Raw genomic sequence first — 24,183 nt, 5'->3', positions numbered from 1 at the left:
GACTGGCAATAAAATCAAGCCCACAAATCAGACAACCAGTGAATAGTAGGACACAACTCAAAGGGAGGTCTATACTGCCGCCTTCTAGAAAAATCTGCCTCTTACCTGAAGTCTATTGATCAAGTACAGCGTGTGAGGTTCAGGCTCAGCAAACTGGGGAATTGCTGCCATCCTCTTCCCTTTCACTTCTTCCCAGGAACCCCCATACCCACCCAAACACCTAACATCATAGTAACCACCCACCACTTCCACCAGGAACATCTCCAAGATGTTCTTCAGAACATCTCAAGAGGAGCATCCGTTTCCCACCCCACCAAAGGCCGGTGTTATAGGGAAAGTTGAGATGCATCATGGTGTATTTCAGACAGACCGGACAGAGGAGAAGGCAGAGGGGAAGGGAAAAGGTATTTAAATGGATTGAGAGGAGGTCCTGGTGCCCCCAAACCAATGGGCCTCTGTCTCCTCTATCTGGGCCCTTTTGAATCAGAAGGGACATAGGAGGCAATGTGGGCATGATAATTTCTGAGCTCATCCTTGCTGTTGCTTTGTGAAAGAATAGATTGGTGTATTCAAGCAGAAGCCAGGAGACCATTTGTGGCCAAGAGAAAGGAGGCATCCCCTAGGGGATTGGTCTAGGTAGGAGCTAAGGTGTTTTCTGTCTTAGATTCCATGTTTGACCATTTGAGAGAAGCATCCAGTCTTATCTGAGGGACTAAGACCTGGCAGTCACAAGAGCCTCCACATAGACCTTGGCAGTCTCCACACACCACAATGAAAAGACACACTCATCCCATCAACTTTCTCAACATTTCCATCACCGACACAAATGGGGCAGGCAGGGTGCACTAGGTTGGTCTTACCTTGACTGGGATGGTGCCTCTCTTTTGCAAATCGTACCCTCCCAATGCCAGCAGGCTGGATGCAGTGCTCTGAGAGACATGAATCCGGAGAGCTGCCATAAACCAGTTATTGCCTAGTTATTACCTTGGTTGTGGCTTCCATCTGGGGGTCAGGGGGCAGGGCTGCTTTGGAGAGGGAATGCTGCATTGCTCATGCTCTTAGGCTGCTAGTACCTCTTAGGAAAGCAAGTCACAGACAACCTCTCTGAAGTCTGGGAGTCTTGCGGTGGGACACCCCCAAACATTGCAGACATTGTTCAGACATTGTTAGTGTTGCTCAAGCTTTAACAGGTTCAGTTTAGAAACAGTAGGCAGAACTGACTCCATATGCAAGCTGGTACTCCCCATGGATGGAGGTCCACTGGGCTCCTCAGGTTCCTGAGGATACCAGAGTTGGTGGTACCAGAGCTGGGACACATCACTGAAAACATTGTTCACAACCAGCCCTGCAACCAGAATCAGGCTTGGAGCCTACATTTGGGGCTCCCACTTTCAACATTTACTCTTAAAATCTTGACTTACAAGTTCAAGGAGAGGTTTAAACCAGTGTTTGAGACTTGGCTGATTAGCTTAAACAATGAAGTAATCAGAAGAGAAAATATTTTTGTATGTTTTTACATATTGTGGAAAATTTACAAATTCAAAACAATGTTAACCTAAACATTGTGAAACTTAAATCCCTAAGTAATTATTTTTTCTAGCTGATAAACAGCTCATAAATACCATATATTGTCTAGCAATAGCAAAATAATATGATATCCCCTGGAGTTCCTGACCATAGATAATTCTGCACCACCAAAACCATATTCTACATCAGGGATGGGAAAATCACCACCCTCCAGCCAAATCCAGCCCACCACTTGTGTTTACAAATAAAGTTTTATTGGAATATGGCCTTACCCATCATTCGTATGTTATGAATGGCTGCTTTCACACTACAACAGTAGTTAAGTAACAGAGACTATGGCCCATAAAACCTAAAATAGTTACTGTCTGGCCCTGTATGGGAAAAGCTTGCCAACTTCTGCTCTTCCTTTAAATGATCTTATTATATGTGTCCTTGACTGTTTAGAATTGAAAATCTTGGAAGGAAGTCATATGTGTTCTCATAGCAAGCACTATGCAAAACCCTGCCTACAAAGTTTGTGATCAATGTTGTCTGAGGTGATGATCTTATCCTCCAAACAGAAAATAGTAGACAAAATGAAAATGGGTCTTCTAAAAACACCCTCTGGTTAAAGATAGGAGACTAGAGGGACAGTGATCTTGTATTTGCAAAGTTCTGCAAACAGTACCCACGCAAACTGCTGCTTTCCATTCTAGATGCCATGTTCACAGTGTCTCCGAACAGACAGTACCTGGGCATGGTGATTCCCACCACACCAGCCACTACAGGACCTACGAAGAGAAGAACAGAAGGGCATAGCCAACCTGCATTTCCCGAGGGCTGGACTTGTGATACACATTAAGTCAACAAAGGCAATTCAACAAATACTCAAGTGCCTAGGCAGAGGTTGGCAATAGATCTTAGGGTCTGCATAGAGGCAACCTACAGAACCCACAGACTCTTGGTGGAAAACGACATAATCAATTATAAATTTTTTTTAATCCTTACTTATTTTTGAGAGTCAGAGAGAGAGAGAACGTGTGAGCAGGGGAGGAGCAGAGAGAGAGAGACAGAATGCGAAGCAGGCTCCAGGCTCTGAGCCATCAGCACAGAGCCCGATGTGGGGCTCGAACCCATGAACCATGAGATCAAGATCCAAGCCAAAGTCGGACGCTCAACCGACTGAACCACTCAGGTGCCCCATTATAATTAACTGAATGTTTGTAACCCCCTCCCTCATTCACATATTAAAGCCCTAACCCTCAATATGATGGTATTAGAAAGTAGGGCCTTTGGGAGATAATTAGGTTTAGATGAGGTTATGAGGGTAGGGCCCTCATGGTGGGATTAGTGCCCTTACGAGAAGAGAAGGAGACCGCAAGGCTCTCTCTCTCCGCTATATGAAGACATAATCAGACGGCAGGCTTTGGCAAGATAGGAAGAGGATTCTGACCAGACCCTGACCATGCTGGAACCCTGATCTTGGACTTCCCAGCCTCTAGAACTGTGAGAAAATAAATATCTGTTGTTTAAGTCACTTAGTCTGTGGTATTTTGTTATGACAACCAAGCTAAGGCAGAAATTAATGACAGTGTTATTCACGCACTAGAGATGGAAACAAAACAACTGGGGCACTAATGCTGATTAGGGGTCAGGTTTTATTTTAGTCAAGCGCTGGAGGACAGGTAGGAGCAGGGCTAGCTACATAGTTTGCAGGGCCCAGTCTAAAATAAAAATAAGGGACGCCCCATTCAAAAATTATTAAGAAATTGAGAAAATTAATATTATAATATTATTATATTAATAACTAAGAAATTGAGACAGAAGAGCATTAAGCCAAGTGCTGGTCACTTTTGCACAGGTCACCTGCCCATGAGTTTGACAAAAACCAGACCAGATCAAAGGGCATTTGATGCAGAGGCATGGGGGGAAAGTAGCCTGGTATATCTGTCCTACTTTTTGGTCTCCTCCTAACTTTTGGTTTAACACCTTGGAGTCTCTGGGTATCTTTGCTGTTACCAAGTAATCCGGCTAACTGGAAATACGTGTGCAAAGACAATGTGAACTTTTGTTTCCCTCAAAAGATGCTACCATTCAATTTCCAGGTCCTAAAAACGTCAGACTTAAGACTTGAATCCAGAACCACCTGCTGCTGTACCTGGACCACAAGGCCACCTGCCATCAGGGCTGGCTACCTGTGTGGATGCCATTCCTGATCCTGAGCTTCTCCTCAGGCATGTGCCCAATCTGGAAGTGGACAGTGGCACTGAGGAAACGTAAGGACATCGTGGCAATCTCATCCACATGCTGGATTCCATTGCGGATAGGAAGTCCGCTAGCACCCATGTATGCATCTCCAATGGTTTCAACCTGAAAATAAAGCAACAGAGTGGCCTTGTGTTCTCCAAGAAAAAGGCTGGAGTAGTGGTGGGGTCAGAGACCAAGGCCCTTCGTTACTGAGCCCTGCATTCCCTGCACTTTGGAGAGTCACACTCCCCGACCTCCACTCCATCCATGCCCCAGCATTTCCTCACGTTTCTGCTCTTGTCCTGGTTCTTCCACAAAGCCTTTCTTCCCTGAGCCCTCCTATGCACAGTCACTGTTTTGTCCTCTGAAATTTGATAGTGGTGGTGACCATATTTCCTCAACTCAAGTTTAAAACCAGTTAGACAGTAGTGTGGGAATAGGGTAAATCTTGAGGGATCACATGCATCCATCAAGTGGAATTCATCTTACCCAACCAGAAATGTCTTCACCCCATACAATGGCTCTTCAATACATTTATACATATCTATACATTATACACAATATATACACTTATGTATAAATGCATGTATCTACCTGATCTGTCCTCTTCTCTCCCCTAATAAATCCTAATAAAATTAGCTTTCAGATTCCTTATTCTCATTAGAGAACCAATGACCAGTGTCAACTTTAAAGATACAGCCCTGGGGCGCCTGGGTGGCTTAGTCAGTTAAGCCTCCGACTTCAGCTCAGGTCATGATCTCACAGTTCATGGGTTTGAGTCCCGCGTTGGGCTCAGTGCTGACAGCTCAGAGCCTGGAGCGTGCTTTGAATTCTGTGTCTCCCTCTCTGCCCCTCCCCCGCTCCTGCTTTGTCTCTCTCTGTCTCTCAAAAATAAATAAACGTTAAAAAAAATTAAAGATACAGCCCTTTCCAGATACATTTGCATTTTAGCAGAATCCAAAGATGATGTGGTAAAGGTGGAATTTCAGGCATTAGCCAGGCAGTGAAAATACCTCTGTCTACTGGTCACCCCAGAATTACACAAAATCAACCCATATACAAGTCAGATTGCTTCTAGGCTACCTCTCCCCACCATGGGTACATCCTTTGGACATTGAAACTGATTTAGTATTAACTCATGCAAAACATAACCCAGAAAACAATGCCAAGAAGAAATCCCAGAGGAAGTCCTCCTAAGCAGAGTAGCTTTTGTTTTGAGGTATGTGTGATCTGCTCTTGGAGATTATCCACACACCTTTTCTTTCACCCTTAAACAGAGGCAATATCTGTGGGGGGAACATTATGGATCACTATTAAAGGCATGTCACTGGGGGACATGACCACACTATCCCCCAAATCTCCCCAGCCCCCAGGCCACAGGTAAAGCCCTGCAATCACGGATGGGAGCTGGTGCACCTGTGACTTGCCCCAGGCACATGTGAGCTTGGGAACCCCGCAGTCATGATGTGGCCCCATCAGAAAACTCAGAAAACACCTGAAGCAACCATCATCCTCACCACTTAAATGAAGCGAAATTATTCGTTGTTGCTATCCTTCCCTGAAAAATCAGTTTTTACTCCGGGTGACCATATTCATACATACCCCCAAGTAGCACTAGTCAGACGTTCTCATTTCAGCCACAATTCTGATCATCTAAACTCAGGAGTCTGTCTTCACCTGCATTGCTAAGGATCACGGTAACAGCAGTGAGACTCACACAAGGTCCACTTTAAAGGTGAGCCTCTCTGAATCTGAAGGAAATATATTCTGGAGGGAACTGGAGGAATTAGCCAGTAGAAGGGCAGTGCCTCTTTAGAAATGTGTTAACAGCCAGATAAAATAATGGAAAGAAACAAGAAGCAACTGGGGATTATTGACAAGCACATTCATCTGTGATTAATCAAGCCCTTTTCCAAGAAAACAAACAGGAATAAAATATTGAGTTTCTGCCATGAGTTGAGATGGACTGCTAGCCTGAAATAGAGCCTTCCTCCTGGCTCACATCTAGGGCCGGGTCCATCCTTACGCCCTAGAGTCGGTGGACAAGGAGCGTGTTCCCTCACAGCCCCGGGGTATGTCTCACCTTATACACATCATATGTTTTAATGATGTGATCAAATAAGCTGTACAGGTCATTAAGCAGCTTTACCACTTGCAAGGGGGAGCTGAGAGAACACAGTTTTGTGAATCCAACAATGTCGGAGAAAAAGATTATCACAGACTCAAAATGTTCTGGTGCCACGGACCTTCCAGCTATGAGCTGTTCTCCGGTGAAGCCGAAACCAAAGAATAGAGATTGGTTTTGAACGGACTCTTATTCATCTTGCCTCCTACAAACCCCTGCAAAATCTTTCCGATAGGTCCTTTTGCTTCAGTGGATTAGATTTTCGGTCAACAAAATCCATCATCTAAAGGGATTCTTTTGACACCCATTTTTCTACTTGCATTTTCTCTAAAGAGATATTTTGATTGGTGGGTATAAACTGGAGGCGGGGGGCACATCACAGAAATGCCTTTGCAGTAAGGATTTTTCTCCCGGAAGGCATCCCATTTTTCTCTATTGGCTATAGAGTTTGAGTGTAAAAATGCAATTTGCAGATGTGAAGCAAAAGGAAGCATCCATCAATCCACAAGCCAATGCGTTTGCTTCAATCAACCAATCTCACATTAACACCTTCAAATCCCTAACTCCATCTCTGTCAAGACACGCAAGAAGGGTGCAGAAGTTTTAGTAGCCGACGCTTCTGCCAAGTTTTTAGACAGTGTAAAGGTGCAAGCAGAGCCAAAAATGAAGCAAGTTTTGAATCTGGAGTCATGGGTGCATATTGTACTGTGCAAAGTCTTTGGAGCACGATCTGAAGTACTGAGAAACTAGCTATTAATCAGACTCATGAAACTAAAGCGCCATCTAGTGGTGTGTCTCCCATAGCTGCATCCGCCATCTTCCCTGTTAAGAGACATTCTCTACTCCTGTGAATTCAAGATTTCAGGCAGGGCCTTTGCCTCTATCTCCGTTTACAGGGTGTACCAAATTGCCTGCAGAATGCTTGACTCATTTAGAAGAACCTGAGTTCCTCTTAGGAAAAGAACAAAAAAGTACTCTGTACATGGGGCCCCTTAGATAGTGATACTATTGCTTTCTGGGTCCTTTGTCAAGGCCCCCAGTGCTTTGGAGTACCTTGGCAGCATTGTGGACAGAAGCCTATCCACCTTCCTCTTCTCCACCATCAGCTGGTTGGTCCTCTCTTCCACCACGTCCTCCAGGTGATTGGCATACACCTCCAGCTTGCTCACCATACTGTCTAGGATGTTCACACGGCTTTAAAAGAACCCAAAATGAACATCTTTTTTTCCAAGAACATTAGGGTCACAGTAGAGCACAACATCCAGCTATACGTTCCAAGAAAACATGTATCACCCTGAAGGTTTCCTACCTAAGGGCTGCCAATGGACAGCAGTGGAATGACAATGGCAGTGAAGCCATGGGGTGGGACAGAGACTGCCCTTTACCAGCTCTGTGATCTTGTTCTACACCCTTCATTTCTCCAAGCCTCAGTTTCTTCATCTGGAAAATGAGGATAATAATGCATACCTCATAGGGCTTTTCTGAGGATCCAGGGAGATGATGGGTACACAGTGCCTACAGCTGTTTCTGGCACTCAGCAGGTACTCAGCAAATGGTGGCCTTCACTGGCACTCCCCCATTTCCCAATATGCTCCATATTATCATCATGGTCAGTCAGCAATGCACATTTCAGGATGGGTCTTTTTTCCCCCTGAATAATACCAACTATTTTCCTTTTGGATGACATATGTAAGGGGGCACTTCTAGACCCTGTAGGCTCTTGTTTTAGAAGGGTCTTCAGAAAAATCATTTAAATACCCCATTTTTCAGATGAGGAAACTGAGGCTCACATAGGAAATAGACTTGCTTTAACATCGGGGACCAGATTTTTTTAAGTAAAAGTCATGATTGACCCAAGACATACCATTCAAAACAATTTTGATGTGGAAAATACAGAATACAGGGCTGTTGTGTTAAGAATGCATAGCAGACTGGCCAAGTTAGGAGTAGATGCCAGAATCCTGGCCCAGGGTCCTTCTATAAACTCAGGCTACTTCTATCATGGCTATGTCTGCCTATGTTCAATGCGCCAAAAGATGATACAACTATCCTAATGTGAAACAAGCTACTGTTGAGGAGGTTGTTTGAGAGGCATGAATAATTCAAGCTGATGACTTACTCTAAGGTTGGTGAATAGTTTCTTATACTATAGTCCAGCCCCAACTGATGAGCCATGACCTTTGGAATGCTGGTTTGGAAAACATTCTGAGGTCATGTCAAAATTCCCTGGGAAAGAGAGCCTTGATTGATTAGAGATATCTGGAATGGACAAAGGAGGACAATGGATGTGCTGGTGTCTGATACATTTTTGTGTCATTAATGAAATAAAGGGAGAATTTATCACCCAACTCTAGCCAGCATGTAACACGGTGCTTTGCATGTGACAGGCATTGAGTGGGTATATGATGAATAAATGAATGAATGGATAAATAACTGAATGAGTGGAGGAATGAATGAATGGGGTGGGCCACACAGAACCAGTCACAGCCATGTAGTTTTAAAATTCTAATAGTTAGGGGCACCTGGGTGGCTCAGTCTGTTAAGAATCCGACTCTTGATTTCTGCTCAGGTCACCATCTTGCTGTTCGGGAGACTGAGCCCCACGTCCGGCTCTGCACTGACGGTGCAGAGCCTGTGTGGAATTATCTCTCTCTCCCTCGCTCTCTGCTCCTCCCCTGCTTGTGCTCTCTCTCTCAAAATAAATAAAATAAACATTAAAGATATTTTATAAAAAAATAAAATTCTAATGGTTAAATGATTGGGAGAAAACGTCACACATCTAACTCACCCTTTGGAACTGGATTCTCGTAAAATTTTCTTGATGGAAGAGAAAGTGGGCCTTTTCTCTGGAGATTCATCCCAACATGCTCTCGCCATGGCCACAATCTTTTCATTGCCCTTCTCCTCTGACAGGGAAGGTCGGAGTGGAACTGAGGCCGTGGGGTCTTTGATACGGCTGATGATTTCTGAAATTCATTTGGGGTTTAAATAGGAAAATGTCTGAGCTTTGGGCCATGTAGTACACTTCACTTTAAACATATGTGCTCTTAAATTTGTGAATTGAATGTATAAGTATATTGAATAGATTGGAATTTCAGAGAAACCTGAACATTTTACGAGAAATATTTGAGATCCTCGTGGAAAATGAAGAATCCTACTGTAAAACACATCAGCACCTTCTAATGAATCTGTTTTTAGATTAAGTTGTTTTTCTTCCAATGGAACTTTTCTTGAAGTAAAGCATATCTCTATGTGACTTCAGGAGTGTATAAGCATCTGGGATGGGAAACCCCCAAAGCACACCTTTTGCAATTTGCATTCCATATAAAATGTCACATAAAAGTTATTTTAACAAATAATAAATGTCACCATCATGTGCTGCCTCGGTGTCCAACTTTGTAAACCTGTTTTCTTTCACTTCTGCATTGGCTTCTACTGACATTTATTAAACATTCTGCTATACCAGGTTTTTCAGAGGAAATAATAATTTGAGAACAACGTATACATGTTTTTGTGTAAAAATACTGTGGGTGTAACAACATGGATGAATCTTAAGGGCATTTTACTAAGTATAAAAGGGTAGTCTGAAAAGGCTACACGCTGTGTGATTCTGTTTATATGACATTCTAGAAAAGGCAAAATTATAGAGACAGAAAACAGGTGAGATACTGTTAGGAGCTTGGGGAGGAGAAGGTGCTGAACATGTAAGTCACCAGGGATTTATTTAAGGTGATGAGACTGTCTATAAGGTACATGACACTGTGTATTTGCCAAAACCCGTAGAACTTTACTGCACAGAGAGTAAACCCCAAAGAACACAAATTTTTAACAATATCAGTTGGGAGGTTGGACAACTCCAAGATAGAGGCAAACTGTGAAAAAGAATCTAACTGTATTATAACTGTATGACATTGCCTTGCTGAAGGGGATGTATTATAACTATATGACATCACTGGCTGACTTAGGCACTTCTGAAATGACTCAAGACCATTAAGACTAAACAAAGGACCCATTCACAATCGCTGTATTGTAGACGGCAAGATTGGGGACAGAAGAAAAACTTTGCAAGTACTAGACACATATACTGGGATTGGCAGATGGTGGGAGCCAGGACAGAAGAAAAACTTTGCAAGTACTAGTCACATATACTGGATGGCAGATGGTGGGAGCCAGGATCTCACTGTTGGAAAGGGAGGCTATGGATAGAGGCAGGGGGGACACTGGAATAAATGAACTATGTGGTGGTAATGGTGTTGGAGATGTTAATATGAACTCATGCTTAGCTTAGTATAGATACAGATGGGTAGACGCAGATATGAGAATGTGTATACACTGAGGCTAGTGTGCACATGCTTTTCCTTACTCTGTCCACTGAGAGGGGCTAGAAGCAACAACACCCCGGTTGCAATGAGCACAGTCAGCATCCAGGTCTTGGTTTCTAATATCATCCTCCAATAAAAAAGAACCAGTGTCCTTGAAGAAATGGCTGATTCTAGGACTGAGGCAGGGAAATACAAGAGGAGGCTGAAGCCTCTCATGCCACCAGGAAGCAAGGCGGTACTAAACAAACCAAATCAAAACACAGCAATGGGTTTATATCAAAGGTACACAGAAGTCAATTGAAATGGAATGGCCGAAGATGAAACAACTGGAGCAGTAAAATAAAGTAGATTACAATTCAGAGGATAAAATAAAGATATAGTATAATTAGATTACAATTCAGAGGATAAAATAAAGATATAGTATAATATATAATATAAAATGTACACATATGTTATAATATAGATATGAATAATAATATAATACAATACAATATAATACCAATAATTGAATAAATACATAAGTGGGAGAGAAGAGACAAACCTCCTGTGGAGAAAAATCCAAAATAGTTTACATAGATAGTCTGCACGCAGGGTAGTAGAGTGCAACACCCCACTCCTTAAGTGTGGACTTCACATAGTGACTTCTTTCTTCGGGGGACAGTATAGGAAGAGGGGAACCAATGGGAACTCTACGGTGGAGAAACCTGACAAGCCTCAGCCAGGTCAATATCAACAGTCATGTTGGTCAACATGATAGTCAACAGATAGTCATGTTGGTCGTATGTACCCTTGACATGATGTGACGAACATGACAATTTACCCCTGTAGCCTTCCTCTCAAGACATATAAGTCCAGTCTCATCATAAGGAAGAAAAATAATGAGACAAATCCCAAGTGAGAAATATTCTACAAAATACCTGGCCAGTACTCCTCGAAAGTACAATGTCATTAGAATTATAGTTTAAGGAACATTCTTGAAGAGCTTAGACAGACATGATGGCTAAATGCAGCATGACGTCCTGGATGGGATGCTGGGGCAGAAGAGGACATTGGGTTGAAAACTAAGGGAATCTAAAAGAGTATGGCCTTTGCTTAAGAAGAAGAAGGAGGAGGAGAAGGAGGAGGAGGAGGAGGAGAAATAATGTCAGGCTCTGTGCTGACAGCTCAGAGCCTGGAGCCTGCATCAGATTCTGTGTCTCCCTCTGTCTCTGTTCCTCCCCCGCTCACACTCTGTCTCTCTCTCTCAAAAATAAATAAAGATTAAAAAAAAAAGAAAAAAAGAATAAGAATAAATGCAAGTTATAACACTGTGTAAAATATGATCTTGTTTTTTTGTAAATGTACATGCTTGTGTTTAAATTCTTTTTTTGTTAACGTTTATTTATTTTTGAGACAGAGAGACAGAGCATGAATGGGGGAGGGTCAATGAGAGAGGGAGACACAGAAACCAAAACAGGCTCCAGGCTCTGAGCTGTCAGCACAGAGCCCGACGCGGGGCTCAAACTCATGGACCGCGAGATCATGGCGTGAGCTAAGTCAGATGCTCAACCGACTGAGCCACCCAGGCACCCCTACATGCTTGTGTTTAAATGCACACTTTCAATGCCTAAAAATAATCTGAAGGACTATACATAAGAAAGTTCTATGGGTAATTGTGTTTTACATCCCAAATTAAGTGTAATTTGAGACATGGGACAACAATGGTTTTAAAAGAAGTCACTGAAGAATTACTATTGTTGCATCTTCTGCTTTCTTATCCTCAGCTCTAAGAAATATCATGAGAGAATCAATAAAATGATAAAAAAACTTTGAACCATGGGTTCAAATTCACATCATGGGCCTGCACCTCAGAACATGTGTTTATGAGCTAGTAACATGCAGCCATCCCATAATCCACCAGTCACCAGTCACTCTATTGTCATTGTTCTTCTTCTTCGGTGTGCATCAGAATCAGGGGTGGGGGGCTTCTTAAAGCACAGCTTCTGGGCCTATCCCCAAAGTTTCCAATTCCAAAGGCCTGGAGCCGGGCCTGAAAATTTGCTTTTCTAATAAGTGCCCAGGCGATGCTGAAGCTGCTAGTCTAGGGTTGCACTAGGCTTCTCAAAACTGTGGATCTTCAACATCATCTGGGAACTTGAGAAAAATGCAAATTCTCAGGCCTTGCCCCAGACTTACTGAGTCTGAGACCCTGAGGGTGGGACCCAGCAATTCTTTTTTTTTTTTAACAAGTCCTACAGGTAATTCTGACACCAACTAACATTTGAAAACCACTGGTCTAGTGTGCACAGGACATCAATATCTATTCAGTCCCCAGCACCAGGACTGTTTGTAGGGAAGTATGAGATGTTAATGGGAGAAGCGTGTTTGGCCACAAATTAGTTGCACCTTGTACTTTCCCTGATTGCAGTCCTGTGTATACATAGTCCCATATGGCCAGCTTTCATTGAACTTTGTGGGCATAAGACTACAATGAGGGGCAAATATACCAATTGGGTACAGTCTTCCCACCCCCGCCCCCACCCCACCTGGTGCAACCGGATGGCAGCTGAGCTTAGTGAGTGTGGCTGGGATCCTTCCTGGGCTCACTCTCGGAATATCTGAGTGGCTTCTTGGTTCTAAAGTCAGTTGCCCTTGGATTTGAATGACCCTTTTTGGATTAGTCTCCCCTCTTTTTCACTTGGCCATAAATTAGAAAGTGGAATCCATTTTTAAAGTAACTATATACATTGAGAAAGGATCCTGACTTGAAATGCTCCAGGGAATGCATGATCTAACAATGAAACTTGAGGGTGGCCATTGGGAATGGACTAGAAAAAGTAGGCATGGTGATAAAGAAGAAAAACCAGGAGGGAAAGGTGGGCTGAGTTGATTTAGCTACTGATACACGCACACCTCCCTATGCTTGTTCTCAGACAGTGGTTCTCAACATGAGCTGCATGTTGGAATCACCTGCAAATGCTGATGCCCAGGCAGCCACCCAGATCGATAGCATCAGCACCTCCTAGGCCGAGATCCAGGCATCAGTAGTTTTTAAAGTTCCCCAGGTAATTCCAGGGCACAGCCAAGGTGGAAGATAACAGTGCTGGGGGGTTACACCTACTATACTTTTTTTTTTGTTTGTTTATCATTCTTGATCAAATTTTGCTTTATCTCCCCAGCTTCTGCCCTTAATTCCATGACGGGATGTGTGTTAACAGACAACTCAGCAAAAACATGAGCCTAAATATATCCTATAAAGACAACTGGGCAGCATTTATTTAAAAAATTAAATATACTTAAAATACATTTATCTCTTCAATCTCAAGCCCACAAAGATACAAGGCTGCTCACTGCATCAACTGTAATAGCAAGAAAAATGGAAAACAACCAAACTGTGCATCAATCAATAATACACAGCCTATCCTTACAATGAAAATTCTGTAGTCCTTAAGAAAGATTGAGGTAAATTTGTGTATACACATGTGAGATGAAAGATATCCAGGCAGAGGGAACAGTGTGTGCAAAGGTTCTGGGGTAGGAATGTGTCTGGCATGTTGGAGGCACATGAAGGTGGCCGGCATGACTGAAATGAGCAAACCATAGGAGATGGAATTAGAAAGGTGTATTGAGGTGAACTTTGTTTCTCAAAGAATATGTCCATGTCCTAACGTCCAGAACCTGCGAACGTGACCTTATTTGGAAAAAAAAAGGTCTTTGCAGGTATAGTTAATTATCTTGGGTTGAGGAGGTCATTTCAGATTTCCAAGTGGACCCTAATCCAATGACAAATGTCCTTATAAGACACAGACAAAAGGGACATATACAGAGGAGGAGGCAACGTCAAAGTGAAGGCAGAGATTGGAGAAATGTGACCACAAGCCCATGAAATCTGGACCAACCCCCAAAAGCTGGACAAAGCAGAGAACCGATCTTCCCTAAAGCTTCTAGAGGGAGCACAGCCCTGCCAAACCTTGATTTTGAACTTCTGCCTTATACAACTGTAAGAAAATACATTTCTGTCCACTACACCCAGCAGGTATGTGGTTAACTTAGAATGACAGCCATAAGACCCTAATAAAGAATGTCAGAGGCCAGGTCAGAGGCCTTTGGTGGTCCTGTCGGCCACTGTAAGGGCTTAGTCTTCATTCCCCAAATGGGAAGCCAGGGGAGGATGTTGTGACCAGAAGTGACATGACCTGACTCATTTTCCAACAGGATCACTCTGCTATAATAAAGTATGTAGTTCTGAGCTCTTTGATTGTTTTTGTAAGCAAACGGCAACTACTTTTTTTAATTAAAAAAAAAGAGGGGCGCCTGGGTGGCGCAGTCGGTTAAGCGTCCGACTTCAGCCAGGTCACGGTCTCGCGGTCCGGGAGTTCGAGCCCCGCGTCGGGCTCTGGGCTGACGGCTCGGAGCCTGGGGCCTGTTTCCGATTCTGTGTCTCCCTCTCTCTCTGCCCCTCCCCCGTTCATGCCCTGTCTCTCTCTGTCCCAAAAATAAAAAAAGAAAAAAAAAAAAAGAAACTTTAAGACAGAAAAACAATGGAATAAATAATAAGTTGATGAACACTTCATAAAAAACAATCATTTAAAAGCTAGCGTGCCACTGCTCCCCCCCCCCCGCCCCCTGCAAATATAAGAAATAAAAGCTAGCCCACGTGACCAAAGCCTGCCAAAGAGACTTTCAGCTTTACCGTCTGGCATCTCGTTGAGGTCAGCAAATGTCCGTGGTTCTGGTGGTGGATCAGCTCCGTCATCAGGATGGCAAAGCTGTAAACATCTCCCTTTGGGGTGCCTGACCGGGGTGCCTCTGGAAGCCGCAGCAGCTCTGGGGCCGTCCAGTAGAGCTCTGCAAAGCAACGGGTGTCATGAGGGAAGCATGGAGTGGGAGAGGGACAGGCAGAACCGGAAAAGTCACCCCTCTTTCTCAGGAAAACACAGAACTGAAAGTACCCAGCCCCCGAAAATTCTGCCCTAATGGTGCCTGACTTGTAGAGCAAAAAGGGGTCTGTGGGTACGTGAATGCAGACAGAACAATCAAGAAGAACAAGCACTAACTTCTTAACTGTGGTTAACACCTGATTGTGCAGTTACAAGAAGTTTTCATTTTCCTTCCCCTTTCTGTGATTGTCTACATTAAAATGTTGTTTTTTTTTTTTAACATTTATTCATTTTTGAGAGACAGAGAGAGAGCGTGAGTGGAGGAGGGACAGAGAGAGCAGGAGAATCTGAAGCAGGCGCCAGGCTCTGAGCTATCAGCACGGAGCCCGATGCAGGGCTTGAACTCATGAACCACGAGATCATGACCTGAGCCGAAGTCAGACCCTTACCCAACTGAGCTACCCAGGCGCCCCTGTATTGTCTACATTTAAAAAACTAACTTATATAGAGGTACGATTCATAGAACATAAAATGAACCCTTTTAAAGCAAACAATTCAGTGTTAGTTATTTAGCCCCTTTGCAAGATTGTACAACAAACCACCCTATCTACTTCCAAAACGTTTCCAGGGCCTCAAAGTAAAATCCTGCAGCCATTAAGCAGTTTCTCCCTGTTTCCTGTACCCCTGGCCCCCAGCAAGCACCAGTCCACATTCTGTCTTTACAGATTTCTATGTTCCTGATATTTTATATACCTACATTTATTTGTTGGTGTGAGGTTGATGGGTTTATTTCATTGTAGGTTACAATCATTAAAAGGAAATATACTGGGGGATGGGGAAGTAGGGTGACTACAAGCAGGTTTTCAGAATTTCCCCCTTTGTCTTTCTGTAAGGCCTCATCCCGTGTTACAGAACCTCCTCGCATGCGCGCAGCAAAGCTGTTGGCAATGTGCTGCCCCAGGGAGAGGAGTTCAGACGGCTGGGATACATGCGAGGTAAGACTCAAGACTGCTCACTAGCTTTGGACAAGGAAGAGTCCGAGCTTCAGTTTGTTCATATGCAAAGGAGGGTTTGACTCCAGGCAGAAGGTCTTGCCCTGAGATGCGCATCAGAATCACTTGAGAGTTTTTGTTTCTATTTAATTTTATTTTACTTGAAAGGTTTATTTATTTATTTTTGAGAGAGAGAATCCCAAACAGGCTCCGTGCCATCAGCACAGAGCTCAACGTGGGGCGTGAACTCAGGAACTGTGAGATCGCGACCTGAGCCGAAATCAAAGACGGATGTTTAACCGACTGAGCCACCCAGGTGCCCCGAGAGTTTTTAAAAAACAGTGCTGATGCCCAGATTTCATCTTCAGATATCTGGGGTGAGACCCAGCCACCCACATATTTTGTAAAGCTTCTCAAGTGATACCAGAGCAGCGAGAGGATGTAGGACCGCTGAACCCATGGTCTTTGAAGGGCCTGCAGATGGTGTGCTGAGAACACAGGTGAAGTGTAGTGGGGTATAGGGGGGCTAAGGAGAAGACCGGTGACTTGCTTCGGGCCACCCGGCCTGGCCAGGATGAGCCCTAACCTTCTAACTCAGATGTCACACCACGGACTCACCACCCTGGAGGCTATTTTTTCCTGCTCCCTTGGGTGAATAGAACAACCATGCACTGTCAGCTCCAGAGGAAGGCCCCCTGCTGGCACCTGTGAGTGAGCTTCAGGAAATAGGGTGGGGTCAGGTGCCCCGTTACCATGTGGGCTAGTGGGTGCACGATCTGTCAGTGGTTACCCGAGTGGTCTGTCGGTTCCTCGTTGTATGCTCTGTACATCCGGCCGTACTTGAACTCCCACAGCCCAAAGCCTGTCAGTTTCACCTGCATCCGACCGTCCACCAGGTAGTTGGAAGGCTTCAGGTTGCCGTGGGACCCCAGGGGGCTCCTGTGGAGGAACAGCATGCCCTGGAAGAGTGAAAAAAAGCAAATGAATTAGCGTAGGGGCCAATGGAACCTGCTGGAAGACACAGACAGAAACAGATGGGAAGAAACACGACCCGGAGGAGGTGAACCACCCATCTCTATGTTCATCTGTTCAAGAACCACTAACAGCCCCTTGCCCTTGAGTCAACCTGGATAGTGTCACCCAAGTAGGGGAAACTATTTCTGGCTCCCCAGTGTGCAGCCATGAAGGCAAGGCCAGCCTCAAATAAATAAGCTCCAATAAGCTAAACAAAATAGAGTCTGACTAAGTGGTCAGACTCCTGACTTGAAATCCCAGCTCTAACACTTAGCAGAGAGCAAGTTACTTGACCCCATAAGCCTCATTTTTCTCATCAAAATGGACGTGACGATCTCTACCTCAGAGGGAGGCTGTGGAGATTAAATGCAATAATGCGTATGAGACACCAGACATGGTGCATGACCCAAAGTAAACACCCACCAAAAATTATCATGAAAAACGTGTATAAAAATGATAAAAAAAAATCAACTTGGAAACAACACTATGTAATTAAGAATATTCTTTTATTACCTACATGTTGCAAGTTATATTCTACTCCTACCTACATGTAATGATTCTATAATAATATTATATTATATTATATGCACTTTAGGGTCCTGTTTGAACACTTTGCGGGGAAAAGCAATAAAATGAGGAATGTTGGAAAATTCTCATGTCATCTGCCATGTTATTAAACGTTTATATTTATTATTATTATGCAATAATAAAGTACCATTATTTATGAAAGGCCCAGAAAGAACACCAGAGTCAGAAGGCATACATCACATCTCCACTTCACCGCTCAGTCTCTTCAAGCAAGACACTTCACCTCGCTGGGCCTCAATTTCACCATCTACAAGATAGGACTGTCTAGATCCCCACCACTTGAAACATGGCCTTGGGACCAGCAGCACCAACAGCACCTGGGAGCTTGGCAGAAATGCAGAGTCTCAGGCCCTGCCCAGATGTACCGAATCAGACTGTGCATTGTAACCCAATCCCCAGGAGATTCATGTGCACACAGTCTGAGAACAGCTGGCCTCCTCTACTGTTTCACATCTTGGCCGCCCATTAAAATCACCTGGGGAGCTTAAAAAGAAAAGACCAATGGTTGGACCTGAACAGAAGAGCCTACATTAACTATGGATTGTGTGTGGCACAAGCCAAGCTGGATGCGAAAGAACCCAAAGAGACTAATCAGAATGGGGAAAGTGTGCCAACAGGAAGAGTTTGCTAAAGGAGGTGAGTCATGAAGGCAAAGGGCACACTCATTTGGCAAGGAGACGAGGGCAGAGTGCACAGATCTTTCCATAGGCAGGGAAGGGCTTTAAAGAAAGACCTGGGATTGAGGAGGGAAACAGGTATCTGGGGAGGCTAGATAGAGAAGAGATGAATTTGAAAATGAGAACGGTCACATTTGAAGCAGGATCTGATTGATGGATGTTTGTATTTCTCTGAAATTTCCAAGGGCAGACCTAGAAGCAATGAAACGAAGGCTAAGGGGACGGGCTGACTATGTTTTGGAAGTAACTGTAACAGTGCAGGGGGATAGGGGGACCCACTGTTTATGATCCTGGGGTCTTTGTTTCCTTACCTTCCTTGATGGCTTCACAATAAGACATTTCTGTAATATTTATTCAACATTTCCTGTCTCTTGGAGTTGAAATACCGACATAAAGTTTCTTTAGATCTTTGATCTGAATCTCTGAACCATTCATTTTCAAAATACTTAGCGTGGGAGCTAGTAGAGAGCCAGCAACCTGAGTATGTCACAGGTATGGGGCTGTCACAGAGCCATTTTAATTGCATTAGCCTGAGTAGCACGGATCTCCTCACACCTGCCTCACCCAAGAGGTTTCAGAGCAAGAGTGAAAATGACAATGTCTTTCTCAAGGGTCTTACTGGATACTTTTTTTTAAGGTTATCATGCTAACCTTATGTGACATCCATTCTAAGTCCCTTATTTAAACTAGCTCGTGTAATTCCCGTAGTGACCTTGTAGAGTCAGGTGGTATTGTCATTGACCTCATTTTACAAATAGGGAAAGGGAGAAATGAAGAAGTTAACCTGCCCCAGGTCACATCGTTGGCCCGCAGTGGAGCAGGACTGGGAATAAGTACAGTCCGAGTCCCAAGTCCCTGCCCTTGACCAACTGCACAAATGTCCTCGACTGAAGAAAGAAAGCTCTGAAGGGCAGAGAGTGAGGAGTGACTGAGCATTGCATTGAAGCCACCAGGGTCCATGGAGATTCTCACTGTGATGTGGACCTGTGATGAACAAATAAATATCAATAAACCTTTCTTTGAGCACTTTGTACTATGCATTGTGCAGGGTGCTTTATGCATGTTATCACATTTGGTCTTTCTGGAGATAGATTAATATTCCCATTCTCTGTTTCCCAGTGAGGAAACTCACAGTTTTAAACTGCTCCTGAAGAGTGAGGGCAAAGCTGGAATATAAACCCAGGTTGGGTTGCCTTCGAAGTACAGCCACTTCTAAATCATTAGCTTTTATTGTTTCCGGTGTCCTGGTGATTGTCCAGGAGGCCGGGGCGGCAGGGTGGTCAAAGCACACCTATTCTCCTAACACCACGATAGGAGGTTCAAATGACTCTCAAGCCCAGCTGAGAAGGGGGGTGATGTCACCCATGGGTGTGGTACATAGCACTCAATGTTCCAGAAAAGATGAATGTGAGGAGGCCCTGAGTGGACTATTGCACCCAGAGATGGGGTCCTTGGGCCTCTTGGTCACCAGCTCAGGGACTCACTCTCCCTCCAGCAGTGATCATAGTCTGAGTCACCATCCTGCTTTAGTAAAACTCCTGAGCCAATAATGCATTAGAAATACAGTCTGGGGTGCCTGGGTGGCTCAGTCAGATAAGTGTCTGACTCTTGGTTTCAGCTCAGATCGTGACCTCACAGTTCGTGAGTTCGAGCCCCACATCAGGCTCCGTGCTCACAGTATGAGCCTGCTTCGGATTCTCTCTCCCTCTCTCTCTCTGCCCGCCCCTACTCATTCTCTCTCTCTCTCAAAATAAATAAATAAACTTAAAAAAAAAAAAAGAAATACAGGCTAGTGCAGAAAGCAGTGAGGAAACCCCCAGGGCAGTGGATACACCACTCCTACTCCCACCCCCAAATTCAGGAGGCTTGTTTGTTTTTTGAGATGATAGAGTTCAATCACATTTTGGGACTGCAACTCCCTCACTTGAACCTGGAGGGGGCTGTCTGGGGCCATCTCTGGAATTCTCCAGTGAGGCTCAACAAGCCAAGGTCTGGGCATGCAATCTGGGGAGACCTCTGTCCAATCAAGAATTCTCTCTCACCTCATGGAGACCTCCCCATGCAGCAGGACTGTCCCTGACACTCACAACTGTCCCTGGCCTTGCTAGAGCCAGGCCCACCCTAGGCAGGAGACATTTTACATCTGGTCACCACTGATCACTTCTGAGGTCCAGGTTTATTAACAGAGCACATTCCATTAGGAGATGTTTGGGATACAGTGGAAATCCTAGAAATGGAGTCCTCTTTAAGAGACACCACACATCTCTTCAGTTCTTTTTCTTTTCCTGTTGTGGTGGAAAAGTATGATTTTATGTGTATTGTCACAGGCCAAGTAGAACTGAGAGGTTTATGATTTACGTGCCAGATCTCATGCACTTTTTGCAATTCTATTACCGACCTGTCTGCTAGTTACATTTACTCCCCTCCTGGAAAGTTGAGTGGGGGGTACCCCCAGTGCTCTCATTGTTGCATCCCACATTTGGGGTCTCTTGTACTTTATACAGGCAAGAAGCAGAACATGGAAGGAAAAACTCAGCCTTTGGAGACAGACTGGTTGCAAATCCCAACCTCCCTCTTACCAATTGGGTGGTTACTTCACCTTCACTAAGCCTCATTTTATTTCCTCTTAAAAATGGAGTAACTATTAATTTTATTAATATTGGAGTTAAAAGTGAACGAATAGTGGCATGAATTGCTGATTATTAAGAACACTGTCCAATAGAAACACAGTGCAAGCTACGTGTATAATTTTCACTTGTTCAGTTAAATAGGTAAAATTACTTTTAATGATATATTTTATTTAGCCCAATGTATTTAAAAAACTTATTTCAACATGTAATCAATGTAGAAATAGTGAGATATTTTTACTAATTCTTTGAACCTGGTGTGAATTTTACACTTACCGCACACTTCAGTTGGAGCTACCTACGTTACCAGTGGTTAGTAGTCCCATGCCGCTGGTATTTTTTGGACAGTGCTAATTCATCCCATAGGACTGTTGGGGGAATAAATTTTTTGACTGTACATTTTTTTAGTACTAGTGATGGAGTTATCTGTGATAATAGCAACACTATTGCTTCACCTAACAAATGATATTTGGTATATACCTATTAACGGGTAAGCACAGTGCTGAGCATATCTTAGTTCTCTCAACAACTCTACGAGATGGGGACTGTTGTTATCTTTATTTTATACACAGGGACACCGAGGCTCAAGGTAGGTAAGGTCACCTGGTCAGTAGTGGAAAGCCAGGGTTCAAACACCCAAGACAACTTCAATGCCAACTGCTCTCATCCTCTTAATCCATTAAGACTTCTCTTACTTAGAAATTGAAGTCCCATCCCTCACTCGAGAAGATTATTATAATCTCCAAAGCTCCTTCCCAGGCTGGCTCCACTGGGTTGAACTCTTCAGGAACAAGACAATGAGCCAATTCTTCTGTGCCCTCCATGCCCAGAATTGGGTCTCAGTCAAATTAGGTGCTCAGTCAATATATGTCGGTTGACTTGAAAAGTCTGTGGCATCTCGGAATTTCTCTGGTACCTGGCATCGAGAGTGTTCTGGTCAAATAAACATCAGGAGAGGAATTGTTTTTATGGTTGATATGTGATGGCCAGAAGCTCAATCTGACGCACAGAGCTTGGCCCAGTGCCTGGGTCACCAATGGGAAATCTCTGAGAAGCTTTCGTGAATTTTATGTTACTACTAGTCCCTTTCGAAGGAATTCTGGCAGAGTAATTGACCTTGAAGCGCCTAAATGTACCTTGACTGAACTCATTATGACTTCCTTACACTGTCCCATAATGCGCACGCTCCATTTCAGAAGACAGCAATCCTTCTAAAACAAGGTGTCCAGCTGTCTTTGGTTCCCCTGGCATGGAGCAGGGGATAGAGACTCAGTGACCTGAAAGGACTGATTAATACCAGGGAGACTTTCCTTTCAGAGTGCCATTATCACCTACCCTAGCATTTCTCCAGACAAACTTTTGGGTTAACTCCTCTCAAAAACCAAATGCCGATGGAAAAAGCTAAATCTATTAGTTATTCGTATCTTACCTGGGGACAGCTAACTTACTCGTTTTCTCTTCATAACAAATATACATGATGTCATCTGTTTTGGCTGGGGCAGGAGACAGATCCCTGGAGTCTAGAATACTTCTCTGGGCTTGGTAGGAAGGGAAGAGAATGTGGGTGAAGGGAAGGAGAGAGGAGTCCAGGGTAGAAAAGGATGCCACATCAGATCCTATTTATAACTATCCCACCATTTAATTTTATATGTATATTTCCTAACTTTTTTTTTCTGTACCTAGATTTTATTCCATCTAGTGATGAAAACAAGTCCTTGTCTTCTTATGACAGTTCCCAGAGTAAGGCCAACCCTTAACAGATGTTCCATACAGTTTTACTAAAATAATGACAGTGGTGGCCCAAGGTTGTCCGGGAGGACCCAGTCATAGGCGATTTCAGTTTGTCTACCTTTCTTGGTAATTACAATCTTCCGGTTTCCACTAAAGCCCAGGAAACCGAAGTTTCACAAGGCCAGTAAGATTCAGCTTCTCCGAAATAAGGAGCAATCAAATCCTAGAGAAAAAAGAAAAAACCTCTTTGATATTAGTCGGGCCAACCTCATCTATTGAACGCACATGGAAGCTGAGGTCCAGAGAGGGGAAATGACTTTCCAAAGTCACTCACCAGTCACTACTGCAGGAGGGCAGAGCTTATATTTCACCCTGTGTTCCTCACAACACCCAGGCCAAGTCTCAACCTAAAGGAGTCTGTTGGTTGATGAATGGACTGTTGATTGACAGATGATGGCCAGCCCTGTCCTGCTGCCCATGTGTCAGACTGAGGGACTTCCTCACCAAGACCCACTCCCAGGTTGTGGGCATAGTCCCCTCTGATGGTGAAAGCAGGCAGGGCAAGTTTACAAAATGAGGCTGGATTTTAGCCCGGGGTGAGGAGGATAGACTTAGCTGGTCCACACTGACGTGCTGCTCCCCATACTCCCCTTCCATCTGTGAAATGGAGCTATGATAGATCTACCTCATATTTTGTTGTGAGAATTAAATAAGTTAATACACAAAGTGGTAGAAAGCGGGCAAAAATAATCACTAAATATACTTTAGCTACAAGGCCACAAGTACTGCGATTGCTACTATTATTACTTTTTTTTTTTTTCCCAAACACCACAGCCCTCTTTGCCCAAAGGAAAGACTCTGTTGCCCGCTTTTACAGCTTCCAGATCTGCATCCATAGCCCACCTCTCAGGTCAAGAGCTTTGAGGCAATTGTGGCACCAATTCCCATTTTCTGGGGAAAGGAATCAAAAACTAGGCAGAAAGAAGGGGTATTGGGAATCTTCCTCCCCAGCTTGCTTCATGGCCTAGTAATTAGATTTTCTTCGGGGTAAAAAGTTCTACCCTGAAATGTAAATACTCTGCTCTTTGGGTACTGGATAAACCTAGCATCCCTTTCAACTTTAGTGTGCCTACTTGAAATTAAGGAGGGTGAAAAGAATGGAAAACCTGACTGAAGTGGTGAGTTTTAAGTGCAATCACTTTGAGGAGATCTGAGCAAGATCAGAGTTTTCAGGAAAGATTACAGTTCAACTTCACCAAAAACACGGAACAACTCAAAAACGCTATGGTATTTGTTCCTTAAGTTTTATGCCATACTCACCTTGACAATGTCATATGCAAACAAGAGTTTGAATATCCAATCCATCTCATTATCTGAGTTTCTCAAAACATCCTGAAAGACAGTTACTCAGATTATCACCATTGACTCAACCTGAAGCACAGGGAGTTTTGTGTGCTGAATGGTTTTGATTCTAATATGTTGGATCATTTTGACC

The 24,183-nt window shown here is 43.8% G+C and overlaps 1 protein-coding gene across 1 annotated transcript in view; it reads right to left on the bottom strand.

Annotated features, from left to right (window-relative positions):
- LOC115526880 (guanylate cyclase 2G-like) overlaps positions 1 to 24,183 on the bottom strand; it is a 42,772-nt gene that overhangs the window by 555 nt on the left and 18,034 nt on the right. Inside the window, 10 exon segments of the mRNA XM_030334212.1 lie at positions 861 to 952; positions 2,199 to 2,297; positions 3,702 to 3,876; positions 5,837 to 6,030; positions 6,933 to 7,072; positions 8,667 to 8,844; positions 14,873 to 14,902; positions 14,905 to 15,027; positions 16,842 to 17,010; positions 24,009 to 24,080. Coding sequence (XP_030190072.1) covers positions 861 to 952; positions 2,199 to 2,297; positions 3,702 to 3,876; positions 5,837 to 6,030; positions 6,933 to 7,072; positions 8,667 to 8,844; positions 14,873 to 14,902; positions 14,905 to 15,027; positions 16,842 to 17,010; positions 24,009 to 24,080 — 1,272 coding nt within the window.

The sequence above is a fragment of the Lynx canadensis genome, chromosome D2, assembly GCF_007474595.2.
Source record: "Lynx canadensis isolate LIC74 chromosome D2, mLynCan4.pri.v2, whole genome shotgun sequence".
Lineage (NCBI taxonomy): Eukaryota > Metazoa > Chordata > Mammalia > Carnivora > Felidae > Lynx > Lynx canadensis.
This window is presented reverse-complemented; position numbering and strand designations above follow the sequence as displayed.